The 27,590-nt window shown below is 35.8% G+C and overlaps 1 protein-coding gene across 50 annotated transcripts in view; it reads right to left on the bottom strand.

Moving 5' to 3' along the window:
• CAPRIN2 (caprin family member 2) overlaps window positions 1-27,590 on the bottom strand; it is a 48,200-nt gene that overhangs the window by 12,261 nt on the left and 8,349 nt on the right. For 18 of the 50 annotated variants that reach the window (XM_078338977.1, XM_009003687.5, XM_078338979.1 and 15 more), the window contains 10 exons: window positions 21,512-21,598; window positions 15,961-16,199; window positions 14,599-14,681; window positions 12,392-12,559; window positions 11,313-11,356; window positions 9,761-10,438; window positions 7,286-7,408; window positions 5,376-5,457; window positions 4,264-4,319; window positions 1,358-1,462 (listed from right to left, as the gene is read on the bottom strand). In XM_078338977.1, coding sequence (XP_078195103.1) covers window positions 1,358-1,462; window positions 4,264-4,319; window positions 5,376-5,457; window positions 7,286-7,408; window positions 9,761-10,438; window positions 11,313-11,356; window positions 12,392-12,559; window positions 14,599-14,681; window positions 15,961-16,199; window positions 21,512-21,598 — 1,665 coding nt within the window. The remainder of the gene's footprint in view (window positions 1-1,357; window positions 1,463-4,263; window positions 4,320-5,375; window positions 5,458-7,285; window positions 7,409-9,760; window positions 10,439-11,312; window positions 11,357-12,391; window positions 12,560-14,598; window positions 14,682-15,960; window positions 16,200-21,511; window positions 21,599-27,590) is intronic. The other 32 variants (XM_078338965.1, XM_078338967.1, XM_078338988.1 and 29 more) reach the window with 3 other exon arrangements.

Raw genomic sequence — 27,590 nt, 5'->3', positions numbered from 1 at the left:
TATTTGCTTTGCACAGCTTGCTGACTAAGTCAGAGAGTCTTACCAATAATCAGTCTAACAGATGAGGGGCTGAACTTTTTACAGGCACCTAGTCCTTTTGAAACCCTGAAATGGTACTTTCCAGTTAAGAACCTAGTTATTCAAAATTTATACAGCAGAATTGGATTTAAGAAAAACCTTGGGTTAGTTGTCTAATGTTAATTTTTCTCTATTTTAAACGCTTATTAGTGGGTTTCTAAGTCAGCTACCTAAAACAGAAAACAACTCTAATCCAATTTAAGTAATCCTTACCTAAGGAAGCCACAAGTTCTTGACATAACAGATTATAAATCCAAAGGCTTAAAAAAATACCAAAAACCAGTCTCAACTAGATTGTGAAGCAGATAGCTGTGAGTTACTTGGTAACAATCACTTCTTCCTCTTCTTAAAATGGGGAATGAGATAATTTAAATTTAGATCATATCAGCACCACTAAGGATTATCTATATTTTCTTATATTCTATAATGCATACGTATCCTTAATAGTTAACAAAATATATCTGATAGTTGCTAAATTACCCCTCAAAATTCATTTTACTATGTCCAGCTCAAGAATTTACTCAAACTTAGCAAAAACTGTAACTCAGAATTGAAAGCACAAACATAATACTGCAAACTGCTTTTTCTTTTTTTGAGATGGAGTCTCACTCTGTCACCCAGGCCAAAGTGCAGTGGTGCCATCTCAGCTCACTGCAACCTCCACCTCCTGGGTTCAAGCAATTCTCCGGCCTCAGCCTCCTGAGAATCTGGGACTAGAGGCACATGCCACCATACCCAGCTAATTTTTATATTTTTAGTAGAGACAGGGCTTCATCATGTTGGCCAGGCTGGTCTTAAACTCCTGAACTTAAGTGATCCACCTGCCTCAGCCTCCCCAAAATGCTAGGATTACAGGCATGAGCCAGCATACCCAACCCAAATTACTTTTGACAAAGCCAAAACAAAACTGTGATTCATTTCAACTCAGTAAGTGCTAATATTAACAATATAAAGTTACTGAGCTTTTAGTTATACAAATAAGAGACTTTCCTCCTAAAAGTCCTTCAATGTAAAACTTGACTTAACGCTACCTATACTTTTATGTTAAAATTGACATTCATTGCACTAGATACGGCAATACAATATTAAATCTATTTATGTGGCAAAGCCACAATAAAGTTACCTGTATAAGTTCTAAGATCACAACATCTATAGAAAGCAATACATTAATAAAGTATAAATGTTACATCATTCAACTAATCATGCCTGTAATTCATAAGATAAACTGGTTCTGCTACTCTTTAAGACACAAAAGAAATTAAGACAATTGGTCTTTTACCTCAGGAGTCTCTGAGGTCATAAACTCTGTTTCAGATCCAGAAGAAGCCTGATCGGTAGTAACCAAGCAAGCATTTGAGCTACAAGTAACTGGAGAAGAAGTAGCCTAGACACAGGAAAAAAAGGCACATTTTGTTCACTTTATATTTCTTGGGCCCTGGACTTCCTAATATGTTACTCTAACTGAAGAGCCATATGTGCCAAGCACCCTGCTAAACACACTTTACACATGTTAATATATTTAATCCTAACAGTAATCTGTGAGATAGATACTATTCTCATTTTATTGACAATTAAGCAGTGGCAAAGAAAGGTTAAGAAATTTGCCCAAGATCATACTACAATTAACTGGCAGAGCTGAGATTCAAACCCAAGCAGACTGCTACACTGCCTTTCCAGGCCTGGTCACAAAACTACACCTCTCATCCCATTTTCACTGATTCTTGGCCCTGCACTAGATACCATTCACAGGAAGGTGAGTGCTGGGCACCTTTAACACTGTAGGCACAGCTCTGCCAGAGACCTTAATAACTATGCTTTCATGCTAAGTACTACCAGCATCCTGAAGAGGCAGGCTGAAGTATAAACAGCACAGATAAGCTCTACATAAATCAGAATGAAAGGTCTAGTGAAAAATTAAAGTTGATAGTATGTGTAAAATAAAAATTGGGAGAAAGCACTTTAGGAACTAAAGTTTGACAACTGTAGCCAACAGAAAATGAAAAGAGTAGCTAGGAAAGACTTCTCCGGCACAACAGGTATTCAAATATAGCAGAGACACCCATAAAAATCTGGCAATAGCAAGATCTAAAGTGTCAGTATATCCACTCCTTTTATCTAAATGCTTCTATGTGATTCTCAGAAGCCCCAGTAATAAAATAGGTGAACTAGAAACTAATGAAGGGTAACAAAACAGAGAAACTATGTTTCTGTGACCTTCTTTAAGGAACCATTATGGTATGTTGCTTTTTAGGAAGGAGAATAGGGATTAAGTTTTAAGATCTTATGGAAAAAAAATGTCTGAAACCCTTTTGTACATTTTATATAACCAAATAAATAGGCATAACTTAGATTTGGCCAAAATATTAGAACCATTATGAGATTAGAGTGTTTCTAAAACTAGGTCTTTCTTTTGGCTCTATCATTAATGAGGCAAGAGCCCAAGAAAAGCAGAACTGGCTGCTGTGGGGAAATAACTCTACTGCTAAGGGAAATTCCACAGATGCTAAGTTAAGGCATCTTAGGCCATTTGATAATCTTTAAATGGCTTGAATTTCAGTTAAAAGGTTCATTTAATAACAAAGACATTTACATTAGTATTTATTTAGAAGTGATGGCAGTTCTTCCTTCCAAATTACCACTCTTTAAGTAGACCAGCTGGAGGTGGGATGATGGTGAATAAACATGATGTTTGAAACTAATGTTCCAAAAAACGGGTATGAAGATTTATCCAGAAAGCTTTTGTTTTTTTGAGACGTTGTCTTGCTTCATCGCCAGGCTGGAGTGCAGTGGCATGATCTCGGCTCACTGCAACCTCTGCCTCCCAGGTTCAAGTGATTCTCCTGCCTCAGCCTCCTGAGCAGCTGGGACTATAGGCATGTGCCACCATGCCCGGCTAATTTTTTATACTTTCAGTAGAGACAGGGTTTCAGCGTTAACCAAGATGGTCTTGATTCCTGACCTTATGATCTGCCTGCCTCGGCTTCCCAAAGTGCTGAGATTAAAAGCATGAGCTACCATGCCCAGCCCAGGAGGCTTTTAAAAATATAGGTAACACCCTAGAAAATTGTGCTCCAACAGGTCTAAGTCTTATCTAGAAATGTATATCTTATTAAAGCGACCAGGGGCTTCTGATGCAACCATCCCACAGCCTGCACCAGAGAACTACTAACCTAGACCAGAGCTTTTAAAAAACTTTAACTTGTCAACTGAAAGCCTTATGCAGAATCCTAAACAGCTAGAACAGATAAAATTTAACTGCTTTAGTAAAAGCAGTGAGTGAACTGGAGGAAAGTAGGAAAAAACCTAAAATACCCTGATCAACAAATACAGTTTGAAAATTAAGAGCTGGGTGCAGTGGCTCATATCTGTAACCCCAACATTTTGGGAGACTGTAGTGGACGATTGCTTGAGCCCAGGAGTTTGAGACCAACCTGGGCAACATAGCAAGACCCATCTCTCTTATGGAAAAAAAAATGGAACCACCACCTCACCAAAGCATATACAAATCACTGTAAACAAATGTTATTTACTCCAAAGCTTTAGGAATAAAAGGTTGCAACTGTTGAACAACCTTGTGAAAATGTTTAACTTAGAGTCAAAGCAGCTACTGTCAGGTGAACTGCCATAAGCTTTTCAGAGGGACACAGAGAAATTTTTGTTCAAAGGTAATGACCAGAAAACAAGTGAACCTTCTTACTATTGATGGAAATGGAACTGGCATTCATTTAGCAATGTCAGTGATCTGGTCCATTTGTATCTCTAAGTTTATTCTGCAAAAATAAGTTCCACAGAATGTGAACTACTGTAGTGGATAGGGGATTGGTTAACAATGAATTAAACACAATTAATTTCTTTCTACAGACCCTTTACTATGCTAATAAATTAAACAACTTAAATAGCTCAAGAGAACATAGTATTCTTAGATAAGGCACCCTCTGATTTCTTCAGGCTTGCTCTCTCCTTACTAAAGTCAGCAAACCTGTATTACAATAGATGTTTTCAGCATAGTCATCAGGTAATCATTTTAGGACAAGTTGTACTTAGTCTACAAAACAACATATGCTTAGAACACTTTTAATAATTTCATCAGGTACATTAGAATCAGTAAGTCTGATTATTCTTTCCAAAGTAAGAGCTTCTTCCTTCAGTAGCAAAGAAGAATAAAAGATTAATTTGGAAAGTTACCTGTAATGGCTCTTGAAGAAAATCACTTTGACTGGACAAATTTTGTTCTTTAGATGCTGCAAGGAGCAAAATAAACAGTAACTACTAAGGGAAGACAAAAGTTTATGCCTATCAACTAGGAGGAAACTGAAGTTTACACATCACAGAAAAAGGCATTAGCTGGAAGGACTAGGTCTCAAGTTCACCATGCACTTTCTATTAGAGTTTTAAAAAGAGAACGGTAGAAGAATGAAAAATACTAGTTCCACTGTGACACAGAGTGAAGTTTTAAGGTTGAATGGGCAAAAGTAGCATTTCAAGACTTTAAAAAAAAAAAAAAAAAAAGAACTAAGACATTTAAAAATAACTGATAATAGTGATCTGGAAGATAAGACCTGAGCTACCAGGCATAGCAATTAACTGATAAACTTAAGTTTCACAGAGTTCAAAGTCAATCTTATCTGGATCATCTGTTCAGTTTTTTTCTGATTACATATATTAACACACTTTTCAATTACATAGTTTGTTTCTTCTTGTTAATATCCATCACTTTTATTAATTACTCTCTATTTGATCTCCTTACTTCACCCAGGAATTGCTACACCAATCATCAAGCTGGTGTATACTGCTCACTATAGCTGGACTAGTTTTATGTCACTCCTCTCTGGAGTGAAACAAACATGGAACAAAAGACGTAAGCACTGAAGCATCCGGCCAGATTCAAATGTAGCCTCCTTCATTAGTTACTGTGTTAATCACTGTTCTACACTTCATTGTGGTAATCTCACCCATAGTTAAGACCCAAAAGCCTCAACACTAGATTTAAGAGTCCAAAGGAGTCAAGCAAGTTCTAGTTAAAATTCACTCCAACAACATAAATTATAAAAAAGCTATTGAGTATTTCCATTGACCTACCCAGAGCCTTTCTCCAAAACATGAAAACAAGTCAGTTAAGTACACTAATGTCCTAATAGTCATTTACCCACATATAACTGTTAACAGATGGATACAGTTAGAAAAAATATACCAACATATTAGGACATCTAAAATAAAATCATTTGAAAAGACAACAACAACAACAAACAGCTGGAAGCTCAAGATGTTTGCTCCAAGTCTTTAGAATAATTACATACCTACGGGGCTACCTGGAGTAGCTGAAGGCGGTTGTGACGATGGAATTGCACTTGAAGGTTTGTCAAAGTCCAGAACAGACTCCTAAAGACACGATTTTAAATAAGGAGTAAAAAACAAAGATCACTCATTTAAAAGCTATTACCATTAAATTATTCATGATGTTGCCTATAGACTAGTAGCTACAGATATCTAGCTAAAGCTATAAGTATCTAGCTAATCACTATCTCAAGATGTCAAAAACAGTCTTCATGGAAAAAGAAATTTAAGAATTGAAAGTAAAATTTAAAGTAACTGCCAACTCTTAAGGCATGTAAAGTGTCAAAACTACAAGCGTAGGCCGTGCTCTATGGCTCACACCTGTAATCCCAGCACTTAGGAGGCTGAGGTAGGAAGATTGCTTGAGCTCAAGAGTTCAAGACTAGCATGGGCAAAAAAGTAAGACTTTGTTGCTACTAAACATTTTTTTAAGAATTAGCTAGGCATGGTGGTTATGTGCCTGTAGTCCCAGATGCCCAGGAGGCTGAGACAGGAGGATCACTTTAGCCCAGGAGTTTGAGTCTACAGTGAGCTATGATCACGCCACTGCACCTCAACCTCAGCTAGCAGAGTTAGATCATGTCTTTAAAAAAAACAAAACAAAGCAACAAAAACACTACAATAGTAACTCTAAAGCCTAAGTCAGAAAAGAAACTCTTAACCTTACTAAGGCCCTAAACACAGTCATCAATCCTAGTCTAATCAGAACCCTCATTTTTATTACACCCAACCAAGGAGCACCTATTTATTTCAGCCATTTACTAACTCATGCTATTAAAACACTTTCACAATGAGAAACCAATCTCTTTAATCTGCCTATCTTGGTTCTCCCAAAAAACTTTCCAGTATTTTGCATACTTAAACTACACCCTTGCAGGGAGAATTTCAGTTCTTTTATCTTCAAGTAATCTGACAGTATAGGCAATTCCTGCATTTTGCAAATAAGTGTGGGAGGTTAAATAAACAGCTGGTGCTCGCCTGTAATCCCAGCACTTTGGGAGGCCGAGGCGGGCAGATCACGAGGTCAAGAGATCGAGACCATCTTGGTCAACATGGTGAAACCCCGCCTCTACTAAAATACAAAAAACTAGCTGGGAATGGTGGCGCATGCCTGTAATCCCAGCTACTCAGGAGGCTGAGGCAGAATTGCCTGAACCCAGGAGGCAAAGGTTGCGGTGAGCCGAGATCATGCCATTGCACTCCAGCCTGGGTAACGAGCAAAACTCTGTCTCAAAAAAATAAAATAAAATAAACAGCTAGTAACAGAACTGGAATTTAAACCCTGGCCTATATTCAAAGCTCAGGATCTCTCACTAAACAAAAATACTTATTTGACTACTTCAGTCCTCAGTAATCTCATACCATTATCAAATTCTGTGTCTGTATTTCACAACTTAAACATACTGTATAACACAATGTATCATTTAACTATTAATTTAACACAAATTTATAATCTACAACTGGAATATAAATCCATTGAAGGCAATGAATGTCTTATTGTCTCTATCTATAATGTAATGGTACCTAACAATACCAAGCATACAGTAGGTTCTTACAGTGGGTTCTCAGAGTTCTCACTATTGATGATCTATAGCAGTAACGATACTAGAGCAAGTTAAGCTTTTCACACGTTTAATTCTTTTTGTTGTTGTTGTTCTAACAAACTTAGGAAGTAGAACAATAATCCTCATTTCTCAAATAAAGAAACTGAGGCAGAATCAAGTAATTTGCCTAAACTCCAGTCTAGGAGAGCTAGGAGGCAGCAGAGCCAGGACTTGAGAGAATAATCTATGCTCTTAACAATAATTTCACTGTAATGTTTCCAATCAGAACCCCCATAAATATCATTTAAGATTTTGTAAATGACTCATACTTGCATAAAGTTACAAGTTCCTTGAATCTGAGTCATCAGATCCTGCAGTTTTTCTTTCCTCAATACTGGATCCTTCGGAAGGGTAGAGGAAGAACCTACAGGCTGATGCATAGGCTTAGGCACCTACAAGATAAACCCATAATGTGTAACAGTGAAATTCAAATTCTAATCTAGGAAACAGCTAAAACCCTAATCTAGGAAAAAGCTAAGACCCTAATCTAGGAAAAAGCTAATCTAGGAAACAGCTTATCACTACATTTTAAAGGAAAAGACAAAACAGCAATGTTGATTTAACACAGGTAAAGAATTTCCTCATAAATACCTTTTCTAAATAAGCAAACTTTAAACAGATTTTTCCCCTTCACAATTTTCATGGAACTCTTTCTAAAATACAGAATATTGTTTTTAAATAAAAGATCCAGCAGAACTTCCTTGTTAAGAGTGTTTCCATTATGGACATGAGTTACCAAATGTCCTCTAGGATAGGATGTCACTGACTATGAGACATACCAATAATTTTTTTTCCACAGGGCAAAAATTGTTATCACCTTAAATATCCCATTTTTAAGATGTATCTTATTCCAGAACTCAAGATGTAAATACATATGTAAGCACATACACACATACACACATACCCTAAAATTGAGGGGGATACACTATATTTTGTTATAAAGTGAGTACACTCTCGGGGGCTACTTATGTTTATAAGGTGGTTAATCTTCATCCTAAATTGTTTAAAATTGCGCACATCCTGAATTAGACCAATTTACGGTTACTTTTTAAAGCTGTCAGCATGCCAGTCTCCATTAGCTCCTCTTCTCCACCTTCTAATTCACAAAGACAATACACAGCTAAGTTTGTCAAAGGTACCAGGTAAAATAAGAGTTAAGAGACCGTAAGTGAACTCATATGGGACTCTTTTAGAAGGAAAGTATGAACATTAGTGATTAATCTCACGTTTAGTCTTTTGGTTTTGAACTCTATTCTGCATTTGACTGTACTTAGTCAGTGTTCTAGACAGCTCAAATTCCAAGACCGAAAAATACTATATTACACACAGAAGTATCCTCTCAATCACTGACAAAACACTACAATTTCAGTATCATGCTATCTGTGCTAGAAAAGCAAATTAAATATGAGTTTTGACCTTTTGAAATATGCAACCCTGATTTTAAATGCAATTCCACAAATAGCATGAGAATATTCCGGTATGATAAAGGTTCTGCACTGCTATACCTCGTGGAATTTTAAACCAGGTTTTTAAAAGTAGCTTTATTGAGATATTAAATTGGCTTTTTAAATGCTTTTCAAAAATAGTTATGCTACAGTTACTGTTGTTTGATATTTGGTTAATAAAGTTGCCAATCTTCTGTAGAGTAAGGAAGAAACTAAAATTAATATTAGCAACTTAAAAAGAGAGAAAGGAGATAAAAAGCAGCCAAATAACTCTAAAATTCTGTTCCCATACACCTGAATTAAGCAAAGGGTAATTTACTTATCAAATGCAGTTTTGCTTTCCCCAAGCAAAATGTTTTTCACATTATTATATTAGAGGGTCAATAGTTTATCAGAAAGCCTTTAGCTAAAATGGCACAAAAGTGCAAGAAAGACTACTCCATAGAGATAGAGAACACCTGAAGCAGAAGTTCATATATCTCAGCAAATGAGGTGGTAACAAGTTTGCATTATAAATAGTGGTAAATAACTAATTTATAACTTAATGAAAAGCAACTTTAACAGAGCATTGTACCCAAGAATTATTCAATGTAAGTGTTACTACCTGAAATAGGTTATTTATCCTTAAAAGAATGTGGCCTTATATTTTAACTAATCTTATACTCTAAAACCTAGCTACAAAATATTTAATGCCAACAGTTTTCCTATCTTTGGAAAAATTCTCATTTTGAAGTGGAAATAGAGAACTAATTCAAATCCCTTCCCCCAATACTAAAATATCTGCAACCCTAAACCTTCTTCTTAAAGACCTGGGCTAAACTGAGTGACCATAAATGAGTAGAAGAGAAGCAAGAGAATAAAGAAAATTTTAACTTGTCAGAAAAAGTTATTCATATAGCAGGTAGATGACAACAAATGAAATACAGTATCAAAAAAACAAACAAAAAAAAAGAAATACAGTATCTCCCATCCTGTGACAAACATTTACATTACTCACTCGTTAACATAATGATCTTGTCTAAACTATCCACTATTTTGATATCATATTATGTTGTTAAAATTTTGGCATTAAAACATTTTATAATTGTAGAAATTTCATCTCAGATTAGATGAGACAGACTAGATTAACTCTCAGTTTTCGAAGGAAAACAATAAATCTACCCAGTAAAGAGGGTGAAACACTTTATACATTAATTTCACACGGGTTTTGCTGTTTTTTAAAGAGAACTAAAATGATATTACCACAACACCTTATTTATGCCTACACTGACAGAAGCAGAATGATACAGATCAACTCACATCTTTGGGTTCTGTGTTAAACTTCCTGGGCAGGAGCTGGTCATTTGGTATGAGGCTTGCTGTAGCTACTCCCCAGGACTTCGGAGAAATCTGTGATTGTGATGTTAAAGAGTGTTTTTGACTCTCAACATTGTTTTCCCAGGATTTTGGAGTCTCTGGCTGTTTTGAATCCTGTTCTTCACACATTGGAGTGGTCCATGACTTGGTGGTGTTCTGTTCACTCTGCACAGAAGGTGTCCAAGGCTTTGGAGTTTGCTTCTTTGGATCTAGTTCTTTCTGCAGCTGAACCGGCCATGGCTTTGGTGTCTCCTGCTTCTTTTGTTCCTCTTGAACACGTCCTGCTTTGGATTTAGGAGTTTCTTGCTTCCACTGGCTAGGAGATGCCTTAGTTTTGGATATCTCCTGCTTCTTCTGCTCTTCTGGCAGAGTAGACCTGAGTTTTGAGGTGTCTTGTTTTCTCTGTTCTAAGGAAACTGTAGGCTTGGATATCTCCTGGTGCTTACCAGGAGACTCCCAGGACTTGAAGGACTCCTGTTTCTTTTCCTGACTATCTGGTTCAGTAAGCATATCCCAACGTTTGGGGAGATTTGGTTTTCTAGCATAATCTGCTTCCCAAGGTTGCTCTTCGCCTTGTTTGTTTGAATAATCTACTTCTGTCATATAGCGTCTGTTAAGAAACTAGACAGAGAAACAATGCAATTAAGTCACAAAATTCATAGAAGACCTTGGAGGGAATATTCAACTCTATTAGTATTGCTATGTCCATTGATCTAAGCTGTTGTGCTAATATGAAATTTCTGTCCTTATTCTACTTGAAAAGACTTTCCTACTTCTCTGTCCATTCCTTTTTCCTCAATTAACAGAAATACAGACTTTGATACTTTAAAAGTAGCAATTTCTGTTTGACTTGCCTAAGACTAGCAAGGTTTGCTTGATTCGGACGCTTTACCAATGAATGCTGTTCCACATTTGCCAGCCTTAGGACCCCTCGCCCCAGTTGACTCACTCAAATATTAAAAGGCAGAGGATAGTTCAACTTCAAAGTTAAACTGTGTAACCTTAAGCCTTACATTTCCTAAGTTACCAGTGTTTTATGTCCTTTATACACCAATTATACTGTTTTTGAATATCCCATTCTTTTCAGCTTCCCAGGAATTTCAATGTCACTTCAGAAAGAGAACAAATACCCTTTTCTGCTACCAGTGTGAGTAAATTCTGGAGACAGCAAAGTCCTGTGCATCTTAAAGTTCCTCTAACACAGGAGGCAAAAATAGCTAACACTTGGGTAGTTAGTGTGCCAGGCAAAATCTAAGTAATTTCAAAATTAGATCAACCTCTTTAATCCTCACAATAACCCCATGAAGTAGTCATTATCATTATCCTATTTTACATATGAGGATAACAGACACAGCTGGACCAGGTTTCTTGCCCAAAGTCCCTAAGCTAGTAAACTGCAGAACCAGGGTTCAAGCTCCAGAGCCTTAGCTTCTAACCACAACCCTATATAAAAGGCTGAAAATCAACATGAGCAAATTGTCTTTCAGTATCTTACCTCTTGTGGTTGTATCTCTGGCTGTGCAAATTCCATTACAGACTCTGGGATGATAAAATGAATTCGAATAAATACTAGGTGAACTCTAAGTTTTTAGACAGATGACAACTATAATTCATTCTAGCAACATATTCCAGAAGACTCATAAGAGAAAAAGGGTAATACAATCAAGTATATTGATGGCAAGAAGAATTCTATTGCTTGTTAGTCCAAAGCATGTGGTCTGAGGCTAGTTCAAACTAGTAGTTCTTCTTACTTAAGACAAAAGTCAAGTTTCAATTAAAAACTGATTTCTCATTAAAAATAAGACTTATTTCCTCTTACCCTAAAACACAGATTTTTTTCAAATTAGCATTATAGCTCATGTTCCATGGGGTAAAAATTGGTCACCTCAGCTTGAAACAGGGCCCTGAAAAACCTCTTACAAGCCAGCTTAAGAGGGGATAACTGAGTGGAGATACTGAAGCACTGGAATTAGTATTAAAAACTAAGGGGAAATAAACATGAAAAGGGTTTGACTCTTGCTTATGGCCACCAGAACCATGCTAGACTACCTCCTTAGAAGAGGTATTTAATAAACCCAGCTTCAGGAAACAAAAGCAAAAGTGCCATCTGCTCAAAATATTTTTCCCCAGGCAAATGGTAATCTAAAAAGTATATTTTCTTTACTGACTTTAGCACTTTTTTTCCCAAATCGGTATTTCAAATTAGGTTAATTATATCCTCATTCTGCTACAGTATTGGATTCTACTATATCTTCCATTGTAAACAATTTTAAACAGAATTATCCTACTAGTAGTTTAACAGAGAAATTTATTCAAATTCCATAAATGCCCTCCTCTTAACCAATGTATTCTTTTGGGACAAAGTATAAACTAATATTTCTAATAAGGTTCACTCTATAAATCATGGTGATAAAGCCTAGAGATGTTTTAAAAACTTAGGTTTATCCTGCAGTAAGTAAAGATTTCCATGTATATAGAACCTAACCAATTAAGGCAATCACTGCACAATATGTGGCTCATATGGGGTATTAAAAAATGCAACCACTATAAGGATTTTCAGAGGTCACAACAAACCTGGCTCTTTGACAGATTCAGCCTTCGATAATTGTGGGTTTTTTTCTGACTGTGTTAGCATTTCTTCCTCCAGTGGTACTTCTTTTTTCTTGGCATTTTTGGGAACTGGGATACTTTCAAAATAGCCTGAGTTGAGCAATTTAGACAGTAGATCTTTCATGTGTTTGTCTAAGAAAGAGTGATTAAGACTTAGTTACCACATGATCTCATTGAAAATTACTGGGAATAGAAATCCTAATTTTTTCCTAGATGTAGTACATCATTACAGTAGTTTACACTGATGTACATAGTACATTGTTACAATAGTTTACAACAGTTCACACCGTCATGGTACTGACTGGAGAATTTGTCAGTACCATGAAGAGTAAATATGCAGTCCATCTTTATGCTGAATCAATATGATTTTAACAAGATCAGAATCTCAAAAGTTCAGCAAGTCACTTAAGTTCCTCTGGACCTCTATTTCCACCACTTGAAAAACGACTAAAATTTAGATATCCTCATCAAATATGTCACAAAAGCATACATCTATTCCCTGAGATGAGAAATAAGTCATCTTTCCTATCTGCTCCCAAGACATCAACAGCTAGCAACCACTCTATCTTCCCCAAGTAATTAAGGCCTTAGAGGAGTAAAAGTCAGTTCCTCAAAATCTATCTATTAGATATGGTTAAAAAAAATCCTACATTGCGCAATCTCTATTAGATTACTAATATTATTAATCTATTAGAAAACCCTATTTTGTACAAACTCTGAAATACTTTTAAACTACAAAATTCCATCATTAAGATTTTACTCGAGTTATGCTGTTTGTCATTCCTACCACCTGACCATTTGAGGTCACTATACTACAAATAGGTCTAAAGTTATTTTATTTTTAATATCCATTAGAAACATAACCCCAAGCTAAGGAGAGCTTCAGTACTTCATTTCAGTCTTATTATTCCTTTCATAGGAGTACTATGACATAAATTTTTCTTTTTTAAAAAATATCAGCTTTTAGATATAATTTACAGGCAAAATTCACCTACTTTAACTGTACAGTTTTAACAGATATTTAGTTGTGTTACCACCAGAACCATGATGTAGGCATTTTCATTAACCCAAAAAGTTCTGACTACCCCTTTTGCAATTAATCTCCTCCCCTGACCCCTCGAAAAACCAGCAACCCGCTATCATTCCATAATGCCTTTTCTAGAATTTCATATAAATGAAATCATATAATATGTACTCATTTTATGTCTGGCTTCTTTCACTCAGCATAATTATTTTGAGATTCATCCATGTTGTTATGTGTATCAGTAATTCTGTTCCTTTTTTATTGGTGAATAGATTCCACTGTCTGGATAAACCAAATTTTATCAGTTTATCAGCTGAATAAAGCTTGTATGAAATTTGTGTACAAGTACTTATAGGAACACGTCTTCATTTATCTTAGGTACTAGAAGACCAATTGCTTAGCGTTAATAAGTGTATGATTCATTTTATTAACATACTGCCAAACTATTTTCTAAATGCATTTTGCATTCTAAGAAATACATTTTTGATTTAAGCTTGAACAAACTTAGAAATCTTAAGATAGTTATAGATACTTGAATTTTTTTTAAAAAGGAAGCACTCACTGATAACAAAAATATTTACTATAATTTAATGAGTCTTCGTTATTCTAAGCTAGTACACAAAGCTACGTGCTTTATGTCCAGTCATCTGTATTTGGTCATTGGCCAAAGTCTATTTAGGAAGCCAAAAGAACTCTCTTTCCATAGACCACTTCCAGATCAATAGACAACAATGTTTCAATAGATTATAAAATCATTCATATATTCTTAGGCTGATGTGGTAGATGAGCCTTAATGTTAACAATGTATGAATTTAAAATTCTTAAATAGAACAGGTACTACCACACAGAATAGAAAACGGAACCCCAAAATGATCAAGCTAGTGTTGAAGCCAGCACTTAGCTCTCTTTCCAAATCATATTGACTTGCCACTTCGAAACTCTCCCTGAATTCCATTTTAGTGAATAGGGTTATACAATAGCTGCTTTTAAAGGAACTAAACAAAGGGATCATTCTCCCAATGAATATAATATTGTCAGACATGTAAGTTCTGATGGACTGACACAGTTTAGACCCTCAATATCATACTAAACTTCTAGACATAAAGTTTAGTATTTACTGCATAAGTCCAGAGTAGAGAAAACTCACATGTCGTTCCTACCACTGCTTTCTCACTACCTTCCAAAAGGTCCCAAAAGTACAAGGATGACTGCTCCATCTGGTCTTCAACACTGACAAGGAAAAGCAGCAGCAGAACAAAGTGGCTTTAGAAGTACATATATATGGAGCAGTACAATTTATGCAATATAACCCATTAACAGACAAGACATTCAAATGTTAATTTTGTCTTTTTGCTCTTTGGAAATAAAAATTTGAAATGTATACAAGATGACTAAATGCCTGTTGAAGGATTTCAAATATAAGAATTTTTCCTTAAAACAACTAAAATATGGATTTTGCCAAATAAAACTATTAAAAAATAGACCAAAAAGTATTTAAAGCTGCCAACGCAGTATCTTTATTTATCAGGTGTATTCCCTAAATAAAAGAACAGTGAAATGGAAACATTAAGAGCCGCATTTGACTTTAAAGAAAGCAGCTGATTTAGCAAATTATATTTTGCTCACATTTCATATATTAAACTGAAGCTACATTCCCTGAACCCACAAAAGTGAAGGAAACAATGTATAGATGATGATGGAGTAGACTATCAACATGAGAATTAAAAAATATATAGCTATATATAGGTAATTAAGAGTTCTATTAGGTTTCTTTCTGATTAGAGACCGACTTCTAGCAACCATTGAAATGACTCAACTTTAGCATGGCTGATAAATATGAAGCTGGAACAGCCTGCATCTAACAAAGCAAGAGCACAGCGTCTGTCCCCAGGCGGATTTACTCCATCAACACAAGAAGAGCAATAGATCACTGTGAGGGAAAAAAATCACACAGCCCCAATGCGCAGGTTTTGTATTTTAAACTATTAAATGTATTTCTCAGTACTTATTCACAGCATAGTAAGAACACCAAATAATTTTTACTTTGAAAGTTTAACGATACTGGCCAAGTTAAATCTTATTTACCTTTACTTAAGTATAGCAGGAGTAGGAAGACTACTCTGAGAATATTATTTTAAAAGTTTTAGAAATAGATATAATATTATAATTGTACAGAACTAAAATTTGATGCTCAGACATCATTTTTTAAAAAATCAGTATTACAATAAAGAAGCATGTTAATGAGACCATTCAAATTTACTTTCCTTCCAGACAATCCGTCAACCATCAGAGACTGGGCCAGCCAAGGTTTCCCATACTGAATCAAATTATTGCTTTCTTAATTTCTCTCTCTCCACACCCCCCCACTAACACACACACACGCACACACATATACACATACACTCTCTCTTTCGTACACACACACACACACACACACACAAAAACACACACCCCTAAAAAGCTAAAGTGTCAAGTGTTCCATTTCAGGAAAGTCTTTTCATTAGCTTACCTCAGACTTTCATTTCTTTCAGGGCAGGTCAGTTTTGAAAACTTAATGAGGTAGTCAAGTTCTTTTGAAGGCAAATACACTGCACCATTCAAACCCCCTCTGAAGTCTTTTTGTACGTGTTCCTGTGTCAAGTTCTGTAATACATACTGAACTTGAAGTATAGTTCGAAGCTTTTTCTTCTCAGCCTCAAGTTTTAGCATGTGCTCCCTTCTCTGGGCCTTCTTCTGCGCTTTTAGTAGCTGTTAAAACAAATGGCTAATTCAGGTTAACAATTCCCCACCATCCCATATAAGCAATACATATTCTACAAAGTCTAAACCCAAAAGTGCTGAGATTAGATGATAAATTAGATTAGTGTGACATGACTGTCACACTATCAGTTTAGTCTGTCTCCTTTTTGAGCTAAATAAGCCACTGAGTAATAAACTGGTTTGTTGCAAGTAACCAGAGCCAAGGGTGTCCAAATATCTGACTCCCAAATCCAGAAGGTCTAGTACCTCTAAGATCACCATGATGAAAGCAAAGTCCGAATCACTGATATCCACATTCATTTCAACATTTTACTCTTCCATATTTATATATATCAATCCTTTTTGGGCCTTTTAGGCTTTTTTTTAAATCTCATATTCCAAGGGAAAAAATATTCAAACTAAAATGATCAGTTTTCAATCAACCAAAGAAAGCATAAGGAATTGAAAAGCTAACAGACATGTCTTCCAAATGTAATGCCAAAAACCAGCCAGAGCAAATGTGTTACTTTTTTTAAGAACTAAAATTAAACATTTTTTAAATAATAATTTGCTCCATCAGTCTGGATGGAGCTATATCCTCTAATATTTAGCTGATTGTAGATACAGAAAATTAATGGAACTTAGGTTTTTCTTCAGGCCTAGCACAGTCGTGCACACCTGTAATCTCAGCCCTTCGGGAGTCCAAAGAAGGGGGATCACTTGAACCCAGGAATTCAAAACCAGCCTGGGCAACATGGCAAAACCCTCCCTATACAAAAATTAGCTGGGCATGGTGTGTGTGTCTATAGTTCCAGCTACTCAGGAGGCTGTGGGAGACAGATCGCTTGGTCCTGGAAGGTCAAGCCTGCAGTGAGTGGTGAGAGTGCCACTACACTACAGCCTGGGCAACAGAGTGAGATCCTGTCTCAAAAAAAAAAAAAAAAAAGTTTTCCCTCTAAAAATTTGTATATGTAGATTGAGCAACCTTGGATCTACTCTAAAGCTCAGAACTATAATACCTTAAAATATTCATGGGTCCCAGAAGTGACTTGCCATTTAACTAAAAAGTATTCTCTTTCCATGAAGAAACCTAAAAGGTTTTTTCCCCCCATAGTTTTTCTGATTGTAACATTTCCATCATATTGGATATTTCGCAAGGTATGAAGATTAGAATACAAAAATAAACAAACATTAAGATTTTTCCTACCGATGGGTCAAAGTACTTCGAAATAGCATCAATATTTTAAATTATATAAAAGAGATGTTCATAAATCCTAACAGAGTAAAATTAGGGGGGGAACCTCAGGAAAAACATTCACTGTAGCATAATTAATCCCTTTCATGGGGATGTGGAAGGAACATAGTAAATTTGATTTGTGCTACTACTATGGACAGAAAGATAACGAGTAGAGATAAAATTCTGAGAATGAGAAATAGACTGGTTGAAGGTTGCATGGGCAAGCACATTTTCTCTGATGGGAAAGGCTCAGTAAGGCTTTTTCCAAGAACTCCATATAGACTGTATCAATAACACCCAAACTATAGGATTCTTTGATCCTGCTTGAGAGAAGAAAAGAGGATGGAGGTGGCACTCCTAGCTCTCCAAGACACTGGGTTTCTCTTGGACAGAGTTTCATCATGGTAAAGGGAAAAGGAACTGATTCACAGGGCATCTTCAGACAATTATGCCACATGATTATCTCAGGTTTATCTTCACCTGGTCTTCCAAGGTTGGATTGGGTGCTCATATGGGCTCATGCCACCTTGAACTTCCCCTATCAAAGCAATTTTGGGTTTCTTGTTTGTTTTTGAGACACAGTGCCATTATGCCATCCAGGCTGCGGTGCAGTGGCACAATCAAGGTTCACTGCAGCTTCAACCTCCTATACACAAGCAATCCTCTCACCTCAGCCTCCTGAATGGCTGGAACCACAAGTACATGCCACCATGCCTAATTATTATTATTTTTTATAGAGATGAAGTCTCCCTATGTTGCCCAGGCTGGTCTTGAACTCCTGAACTCAAGTGATTCCCCTCCCAAAGGGCTAGGGTTACAGATGTAAGTCACTATGCCTGGCTATTTTTTTCTTTATCTGCATCCATGATGACAGGGACTACATCAGTTCACCAATATTCACTAATGCTCAGAACAGAGCCTGACACATAACGGGGCCTCCAATCTTTGTTGAATAAAATTAAGGATCAAGCAAGTCTCCCAGATCATGATCAGATGTCATGAAAAGCCATGGACAACAGCCAATTTCTCCTTTAGATGGAAATTAGAAAGGTGGGTTACATTGTTCTCTTTTTCCAGCTGAGGACAAGTTTGGAAAGGAAAATCTAAGAAGTAAACCATTCACAATCAGTAGTACTGAATGATAGAATTGGTTTTCTTAATCAAGACTCAGAATGATGAATCCCTACCAGGAGACAGAGCTTATCTCATGAAGACAAAGCAGAATGTGACAAAGTCGAAAAGAAAGACTTTCAACTTTACTTTGAAGAGAAAAAAAGAAAATGTTCCACAAGCTGCAAAACTGGCTATTATAGGACATGTTTGAGAAAATAAAAATTTAAAAGAGGAACTTACAAAAAATTAGCAGAAAAAAAAAAACACCTCAAAGGTACTGCCAAGCACCTTTTAGGGTCTTGATTCAGTCAGGCAAAGTACTTTATCATGTCACCTAAAATGAAACTAAATCTCAAACACAGGCAAGAAAAATTAGTTTCATGGATATCAACAAAATCTGGTGAGTTGGGAGCTACCTCTAGACTACAGCAGCAGAGAAAAAAATTAGAAAAGACACTATATTCATGGTATAGAGAAAAAGTACCTAGGGCCATATCTTGGCTCTACCACTTACTGGCCACGACTTTGAAATAGTTCCTTTTACTTAAACGTAAAACCCAAAACTATAAAAATCCTGGAAGATAACCTATGAAATACCATTCTGAAAATAAGAACTGGCTAAGATTTCAAATTTCAAAACAAATATGCCAAAAGTAATCACAACAAAAGCAAAAACTGACAAGTTAGACTAATTAAACTTAAGACCTTCTATATAGCAAAAGAAACCATTAACAGAGTAAACAGACAACCTACAGAATGGGAGAAAACTTTTGCAAACTGCATTTGACAAAAAAACTAATATCCAGTATCTATAAGGAACTTAAATAAATTTACTAGAAAAATAAACATTAAAAAATGGGCAAAGGACATGAACGGACACTTTTCAAAAGACATATATGGGGCCAAAAAGCAGATGAAAAAAAGCTCAACATCACTGATAGTTAGAGAAATGCAAATGAAGATCACAATGAGATGCCATCTCACACCAGTCAGAATGGGTATCGCTAAAAAATAATAAAATGACAGACGCTGGCAAGGCTGCAGAGAAAAGGAATGCTTACACACTGTTGATGAGAGTGTAAATTAATCCAACAATTGTGGAAAGCAGTGTGGTGATTCTTCAAAGAGCTAAAAACAGAACTACCATTTGACCCAGCAATCCCACAACTAGATATATATCCAAAGGAATATAAATCGTTCTATCATAAAGACTCATGTATGTGTATGTTCATTACAGCATTATTCACAATAGCAAAGACATGGAATCAGTCTAAATGCTCATCAATGACAGACTAGATAAAGAAAATGTGGTACATATACACCATAGAATACTATGCAGCCATAAAAAAAAGAACAAGATCATGTCCTTTGCCGGAACATGAATGGAGCTAGAGGCCATTATCCTTTGCAAACTAATACAGGAACAGAAACCAAATACCACATGTTCTCACTTATAAGTGGCAGCTAAATGATGAGAACACATCAACACATAGAGGGGAACAATACACACTAGGGCCACTTGAGGGTGGAGGTGGGAGGAGAGATTGGATTAGAAAAAATAACTATTAGGCCCCAGGCTTAGTATCTGGGTGACAAAATAATCTATACAACAAATCCCCATGACATGAGTTTACCTATATAGCAAACCTGCATACATATACTCCTAAACCTAAAAGTTTTCTTAAAAAAGAATAAGTTACTTTTGCTCTGAGTCTCAGATTCCTGATCTATAAAATGGGACTATTTATAGCAACTTCTTGGACTACTATAAAAACCAAGTGGAATTGCGTAGGTGCCTGGCACAAGGTAGGCATTTTTCTAACTCTTTAAATCTAAAAATAAGAAAAGAATACCATGTATTAGAAAAATATAAACCTGAATGAAAAACTAAATTGTTACTGGGTAACTCTTGAGTAAAGACAAAAACAGAAAATTTTAAACATTATAAAAGTACACTTCTAATAGTTCTTGTAATCCTTCTTAGCCAAGAATTAAGATGGTAAACGTCTCCAGCCTAGAAAAATTTTTCTGATACCAGAGGAATAGAGGAGAGACTTCTAGGCAACTATAAAGAAAATAGGCCAGAGCGATGGCTCACACCTGTAATCCCAGTACTTTGGAAGGTCAAGGCAGGAAGATCCCTTCAGGCCAGAATTATAAGCCTGCAGTGAACTATGATCACACCACTGCACTCCAGGCTGGGTCAGAGACCAAGACCTTGTCTCTAAAAATAATTTTTAAAAAATTTTTTTAATTAAAATATCCAAAAAATAGAAGAGATTATCTTATGAGGCATGCTCTCAACCATAGGAATGAATTTATTTAAAAATGTCCTCAATTGTAGAAACATGACCTTTAAAGGACCTTCTAATGCTAAGATCCTGAAAAAGTAAAGAATACTTCATTAAAAAGTATTTAAAACTTCTTATTAATTATTGATTAAATTTATCAGAGATAAAGTTTGGACTGCCAACATAGAGAACCTAACAAGTAGTAAGGCCAGATTTAACTCTATTTAACATGAGTCATTAATTTTCCTGTTAATAATTTTCATGCTTCCAAAAAGACAACCAATTCTGTTGTCTCATATGTTAAATAATGTGAAAGAAGCCTATCTTATATAAATTTACAAGCCTGTATTCTAAAATACCTTTAATAAATATACCTTGTCAAAAGTTTTGATTCCCTTTCTCAATGATTAATTCTATAATTAAATAACATATATTAGATAACTAATGTTCTATTCACAATGTCTCATATTCTGTGCCATTTGTGTTCCCCCCTTGAGACTATGGAAATATGAAAAAACTAGTTCTCCAACAGCTACCCTCAACTCTCCATCCCAAAAAAATATCAGCAGAAATTAGATGAATGGCAATCAAACACCATTATTAGACACTGATACGCTGACATTTTCTCCAAGGTCAGTGGTTAAAACTGGTTTCAGGAAAAGCAAAGAAAACATACTCACATCTAGGCTCAACCCAGAAAAGGTTTTCTGAAGCTCCTTGGCAAATTCCAAATTATGTAGCACTTCTTCATATTTCTCTACTGCTTCCTACCAAATAGGATAAGAAAACATCAATTTTGTGACTGTTTAAACACAAATATGTTAAAATAAGTGTTTCTTAAATACAGTAGAAGAGATTTAAGACCTTATAGCTATTTACTATACATACAAAAGAAAGCACTTGCCTCAGGAAAAAGGAGAGAGTATTAACACAAGTTATATTAAGTTGTATTTAAAAATTCAATTCTAATGCCAGAAATTCAATTTTGTATTAGAAATCTTAGTCCTTATTTTTCCCTATCTATAAAGTCTAAGATAAGAGAAGCCTGTTGGTTTTAACAGTACTGAGCCAATAGGATTTCTCTGTTAATAGTCATTCACTACCCAAACGTATTACACAGTAGCATGGTATCGAACAGATGAACAAGCAACTTCAAGCCATTTATAATATGGTGGAAAAGACTTAGAATAATTACCTATAACAGACAAAAATAAATAAGTATTCTAACAAACAATATGCAATGTCCTACAGGAAATTTAAAGGAGCAAAAAATTTTTTTTTAATTTTTCCCAGATGAACAAAATTGATAGAAAAGAGGGGAGCATTTCATGGGACTTTAACTCAAATCTCTGTGGAAAAGAAAAAGGACCAATCTGAAACAGAAGATGGAGAACCTGCACAACCAACTAAATACATATTATAAAGCCTCAGCAATTAAAATAGTAAAGTATTCCACTCCAAGGTATCTGCCCAAAAGAAATGAAAACATGTCCACATAAAGACTTGTATGAAGATGCATACAGCAGCATAATGGCCTAAAACAAAAACAATCCAAATATCCAGCAACTGGTAAGTGGATAAACAAAATGTGGTACACCCATACAATGGAATATTAGTCAGCAATAGAAACCAAAGAAATACTGATACATGCTATAAGAGGGATAAACCTAAAAATTATTATGCTAAGTAAATAAGCCAGATCCAGAAGACCATTTTATGTGAAATATCAGAAAAGACAAATTTATAAAGATATAAAGTAAATCAGGGCACAAAAAAGAGGATTATAGGAACACTCTAAAATGAGATTGTGGTAACAGTTTGGTAACTCTACAAATTTACTATAAACACTGAAATGTACAGTTAGAGTGGGTTTACTTTGTGTTAAGTACATTTTTTTAATAATGTTGAAAAAATAGATGATATTATATTTATAAAAGTATGGAACAATAGGAACTCCTATGTAATACCAGTATTAGTATAAATTGGCACAATAATTTTGGAAAATAGTTCAGCATTTTTAACTATGAAGTTAATCCTGAGCACACCCAATAGTCTAATAAGAGACACATATACCCTGGAAAAAAAAAAATCTTACTCTGGTTTGTCAGTAACACCTATAAGATTCCTCAAAGTAAAATTGTTCATAGTGACAAAAAAAAAAAAAATCCCTCAAGCATCCATTTATTTACAGATTAAAACTAAATGAGAGAACCAAATAAAACAGAGGCACTTGTATTGATACAAAAATACTAAATATAATGAGTGAAAAAAGCAACTGCAGAATATATAGCATGATATGATACCACTTATTATAAGGTACAAAAAAGCAACTCTGACATATTTAAGGGCAGTAAAAAAAAAAAAAAAAAAAAGCTTTTAAAAGCAAGGGAAAAGTTCAGGGTCATGGTTACAGGAAAGAGAAAGTACCATGCCAGAAAGGAGTCTCAACACTGCTGGAAACATACTTTTTGAGAGTTGGGTTCTGGTGCTTGCTTTATTATGTTATAACTTATATGGAATATATTGTTTCAGCCACATATTTTATAATAAAAAGGTTTAGAGATTTTCCTGCTACAGAAACAAGAATGAGTAGATAACATTACCAGGATACACAGTCCTGAGAGGGATGTAAAACTATAAAGGAATACTCCTCCATATCCACTCCTGAATGGTATTAACTTTAACTCAAGAAAAGCAGCATCAGCTGGGAACTACCTCAATTTTCCATCACCTAAAGGAGACCTATCCTTTCATTCTTCCTTTTTTTACTAAGTGAAGAAGGTATTCCCCTTCTACCTGTGCCCCGGATCCTGCTGAATTCTGCCTTCATACAAAACTTTATGATTCTCTCTTTAATGTCTTCTAGCAGAGAGAGCTGCTCCCTCTCTATTGATGCTGAAATCAGCATTTTACAAGTTCAAGTCACCCCCAATCTAAATAAGAAAAATTAAAAGTTCTGTGACAACTACTTCCCTCCAGCCTTAGACAAATTTCAAGTGTTTTCAGTTTTTAGTTCTTCAGACCTCATCAACCTGAACTCCATTTCTACCATTCCACCAGAACTGTTTTAGCTGAAGTTAACAACTGTCAAGGCCATCCTTTAAAGCTATGGATCTTTTACAGCTCTCATTTTGGTTGACTTATCAGCAGCCTTCAACATAAAGGCACACTCCTGCTCTACAAACATTCCTGTTTTACCTAACACTAAACTTCCATTTCTCCAGCTGCTAATTTACTAGCAAATTTTCCATTAACTTCTCTCACCTATTTTTAGCACCTGTAAAATAGGAGTAATACAATCTACCTCACAGTGCTGTATAATTTAAATGACTGCATATGTATAAAGCACTCGGAATGATGACTGACCCTCATAAGCACTCTGTATTTTTAGCCATTATTGTTCAAACATTAAATGTCAGAATTCCTCAGGATTCTGTCCTAGGCTTCTCTACTTTGCTTTCTAAACTCTCACCCAAGACAGTCTTAACTTCTCTAATGATTTCAAGTAGCAGTCATACAGGTGATATTTCTATCAGCTAAACTTCTCCACAATCCAGACCCATTTACCTACACACCACACCTGGTACCAGACATTGCTGTCTCACAGGCACAATAAAATCAATAGTACAAAATTGAGTCTTTATCCTACTCCACCCTCCCAAAACCTCGTTCTGCCACCGTGCTCCCAAGTTTAATAAATGGTTTTGCCATCCATCCATTGTTCAAGCAAGAAACCTGAAACCACTCTCAGCTCTACCTCTACTCCTACATCAAGTTACCAAGCCATGCTGATTTTACGTCTCAAATTCAGCTACTATATTCAAGTTCCTCGGCCATTGCCTTAGTAGGGCTCCCATAATCATTCACCTAGACTACAAGCAACTCTTTCCTTACATCCATAAACCATCTCCAAACCATACTTCACACTGCAATCAAAGCGATTTTTTTAAGTAAAAATCTGTAGTTGTTCCCTGCTTAAACATATCTGTACCATTTCTGATGCCTTTGGGAAAAAGCAATTTTCAAATGGTATACAACATCCTCTATCTTCGAGTTTCATCGCCCATCCACATGACCTTCTTTCCAGTTTCTGAAAAAGGCTCTTTGTAAAAAGCCAAAAATCTGCTCCTTCTCAGGGCCTTTACACGTGCAAGCATTTCCCCAGCCTTCTGCTCTTCTTCCTCCCTCCCCACTTTCACTGGCTAAGTCTCATTCATTTTTTAGGTCTTAACTGAAGTTCTTCCTTTCTTAGGGAAGTTGGCCTTAACTCTGTAGACTAGGTTGGATCCTACATTACAATCCCTTATCATCCTGTACTTCACCTTCTTAACATCCATCATATCTGTATTTGCTTACTTCCCATTCTTCCTCCTAGATGTCAGTAGGGGACAAATGTGATATCTAGGGATCACATTTGCCCCCTAGATATTATAATCCTAACAGTAAGTACAGCAGCTCCTAGAGTAGATACTTAATATATCTTGTTGAATGAATAAAAGAGAGTTCAGATGATCTTAGAGAGTATCAAATATACTCAAGATTCTGAACAATTTAAAACTTTTGGAAGAAATCATATATTGAGAGCTGTTTCAAGAAAAGGAAACTACAGACAATAAGACTGGTGAGTTGAAGGTAAGATCTCAAGACAAAGATATCAATTAGGAAGCTTATATAAAGTTTAGGTGGCTTGCCTTGACTAGGCCAATAGCAGTGGAATTACAAAAGAGGAAAGATTCTTTCTATATTATTTACTGAGTTTACTATAGATGTATTAAATATAACACAGGATCACAGTTTAGCAGCAAAAAAGGAATACCAAATTCTAATTCTTTAACAACAAAAACGTCGGCTGAGCCAAAGACAGCAAGTGCCCCTTGCCTATTGCTTGAAAACTCCCCTGAATCTCAGCAGTCCATTTCAAATCCAGATCTGAACCAAACATACTAAAGTTATAAATGTAACAATTTAAATCCTTTAAATGATAAAGTTACATTAAATTGTTACAAATTAAAGTGACTCCAAAAACAACTTCATTAAGCATTCTTTTTACTATTTAAAAGGAGAAATCTATGTTACCAATTTAACATAAATCTTATGTAGCTTAGCCTTAAGAGATTCCTTAAGAATTACTACTTCAAAGAGGCTGCGAGAACCATATAGAGCATTACAAGTTTTATTTATGATATTATAAGTATCTGTTGGGTTAAAGAAGAAAAACTAAAAATATATAACTGATCACAAATAATAGTGAAAATACAGTATCCAATCAAATACAACTGAAGCAGTGCTTGAAGGAAAATTCCGTTTTCAAGAAATTTTAGAAATTTTTTTTTTTTTTTTTTTTTTTTTTGAGACGGAGTTTCACTCTTGTTACCCAGGCTGGAGTGCAATGGCGCGATCTCAGCTCACCGCAACCTCTGCCTCCTGGGTTCAGGCAATTCTCCTGCCTCAGCCTCCTGAGTAGCTGGGATTACAGGCATATGCCACCATGCCCAGCTAATTTTTTGTAGTTTTCACCATTTGAAAAAGAAAATAACCAAAAAACACAAAAGCTGGAAAAAAAAAAAAAAGCACAATAAAGTAAGTCCCAAGCTGCTTTTAGGTGGAGGGGGTGGGGGGGTGGGGGGGTGGAATACACCCCTAGATAATTTAAGAGTAAACTGAGGAAATAAAACCACAGAAAATTAGAAAGTAACAACAGACACAGGCTATATTAAACTTTTATCAAAAACTACTTGGCCCTAATCTATGTAAATAAATTTTAAAACAGAATGAAATGGTGATTTTCATTAAAAAGCTTTTAAAAATTGATGCCAAAATAAATCTAAACAAAATCAATTTCCAAGGAAAAAAAATGGAGAATATTTTCAAAGAGCTTCTACCTCAAAGAGAACCAGGCACAGAGTTTCACACAATGATTCAACCAAACTTTAAAGATCATGTATTGTAGAAACATGGCCACAATATTAAAAATAACAACAACAAAAGAATTGGTTTGTAAGTAGATGGAGCACAGAGAATTTTTAGGGCAGTGAAACCATTCTGTATGATATTACAATGGTGGATACATTTGCATTTAACAAAACCCATAGAGCTGGGTGCTGTGACTCACAACTGTAACCTCAGCTACTCAGGAGGCTGAGGTGGGAAGATCGCTTGAGCCCAAGAGTTCAAGGCTGCAGTGAGCTATGAGATGTGCCACTGCACTCCAGCCTGGTGAGAGAGAGAGACCCTATCTTTTGAAAACAAACACACACACACCAACAAAAACCATAGAATGTACAGCCCTAAGAGTGAATGCTAACATAAACTCTAGGAACTTTGGGTGATGATGATGTGTCAATGTAGGGTCATAGAAAGTTAAAAAAAATGTGGTCAGGTGCAGTGGCTCACACCTATAATCCCAGAGCTTGGGAGGCCAAAGCAGGTGGATCATGAGGTCAGGAGTTTGAGACCAGCCTGACCAACCTGGTGAAACCCCATCTCTACTAAAACAATACAAAAATTAGCCAGGCATGGTGCCACGTGCCTGTAATCTCACCTACTCAGGAGGCTGAGGCAAGAGAATCACTTGAACCCAGGAAGCAGAGGTTGCAGTGAGTCACTGTGCCACTGCACTCCAGCCTGGGTGTCAGAGTGAGACTCCATCAAAAAAAAAAGTAAAAAATGAATTTCTCTGATGAGAGATGTTAGCAGTGAAAGAGGCTGAGCTTGTGTGGGGTGGAAGTACTACTCCAGTGAATGCATGAATAAGGAAAA

The sequence above is a fragment of the Callithrix jacchus genome, chromosome 9 (assembly GCF_049354715.1).
Source record: "Callithrix jacchus isolate 240 chromosome 9, calJac240_pri, whole genome shotgun sequence".
Lineage (NCBI taxonomy): Eukaryota > Metazoa > Chordata > Mammalia > Primates > Cebidae > Callithrix > Callithrix jacchus.
Note: the sequence above shows the minus strand (reverse complement) of the source record. Positions and strands in the feature narration are given on the sequence as shown.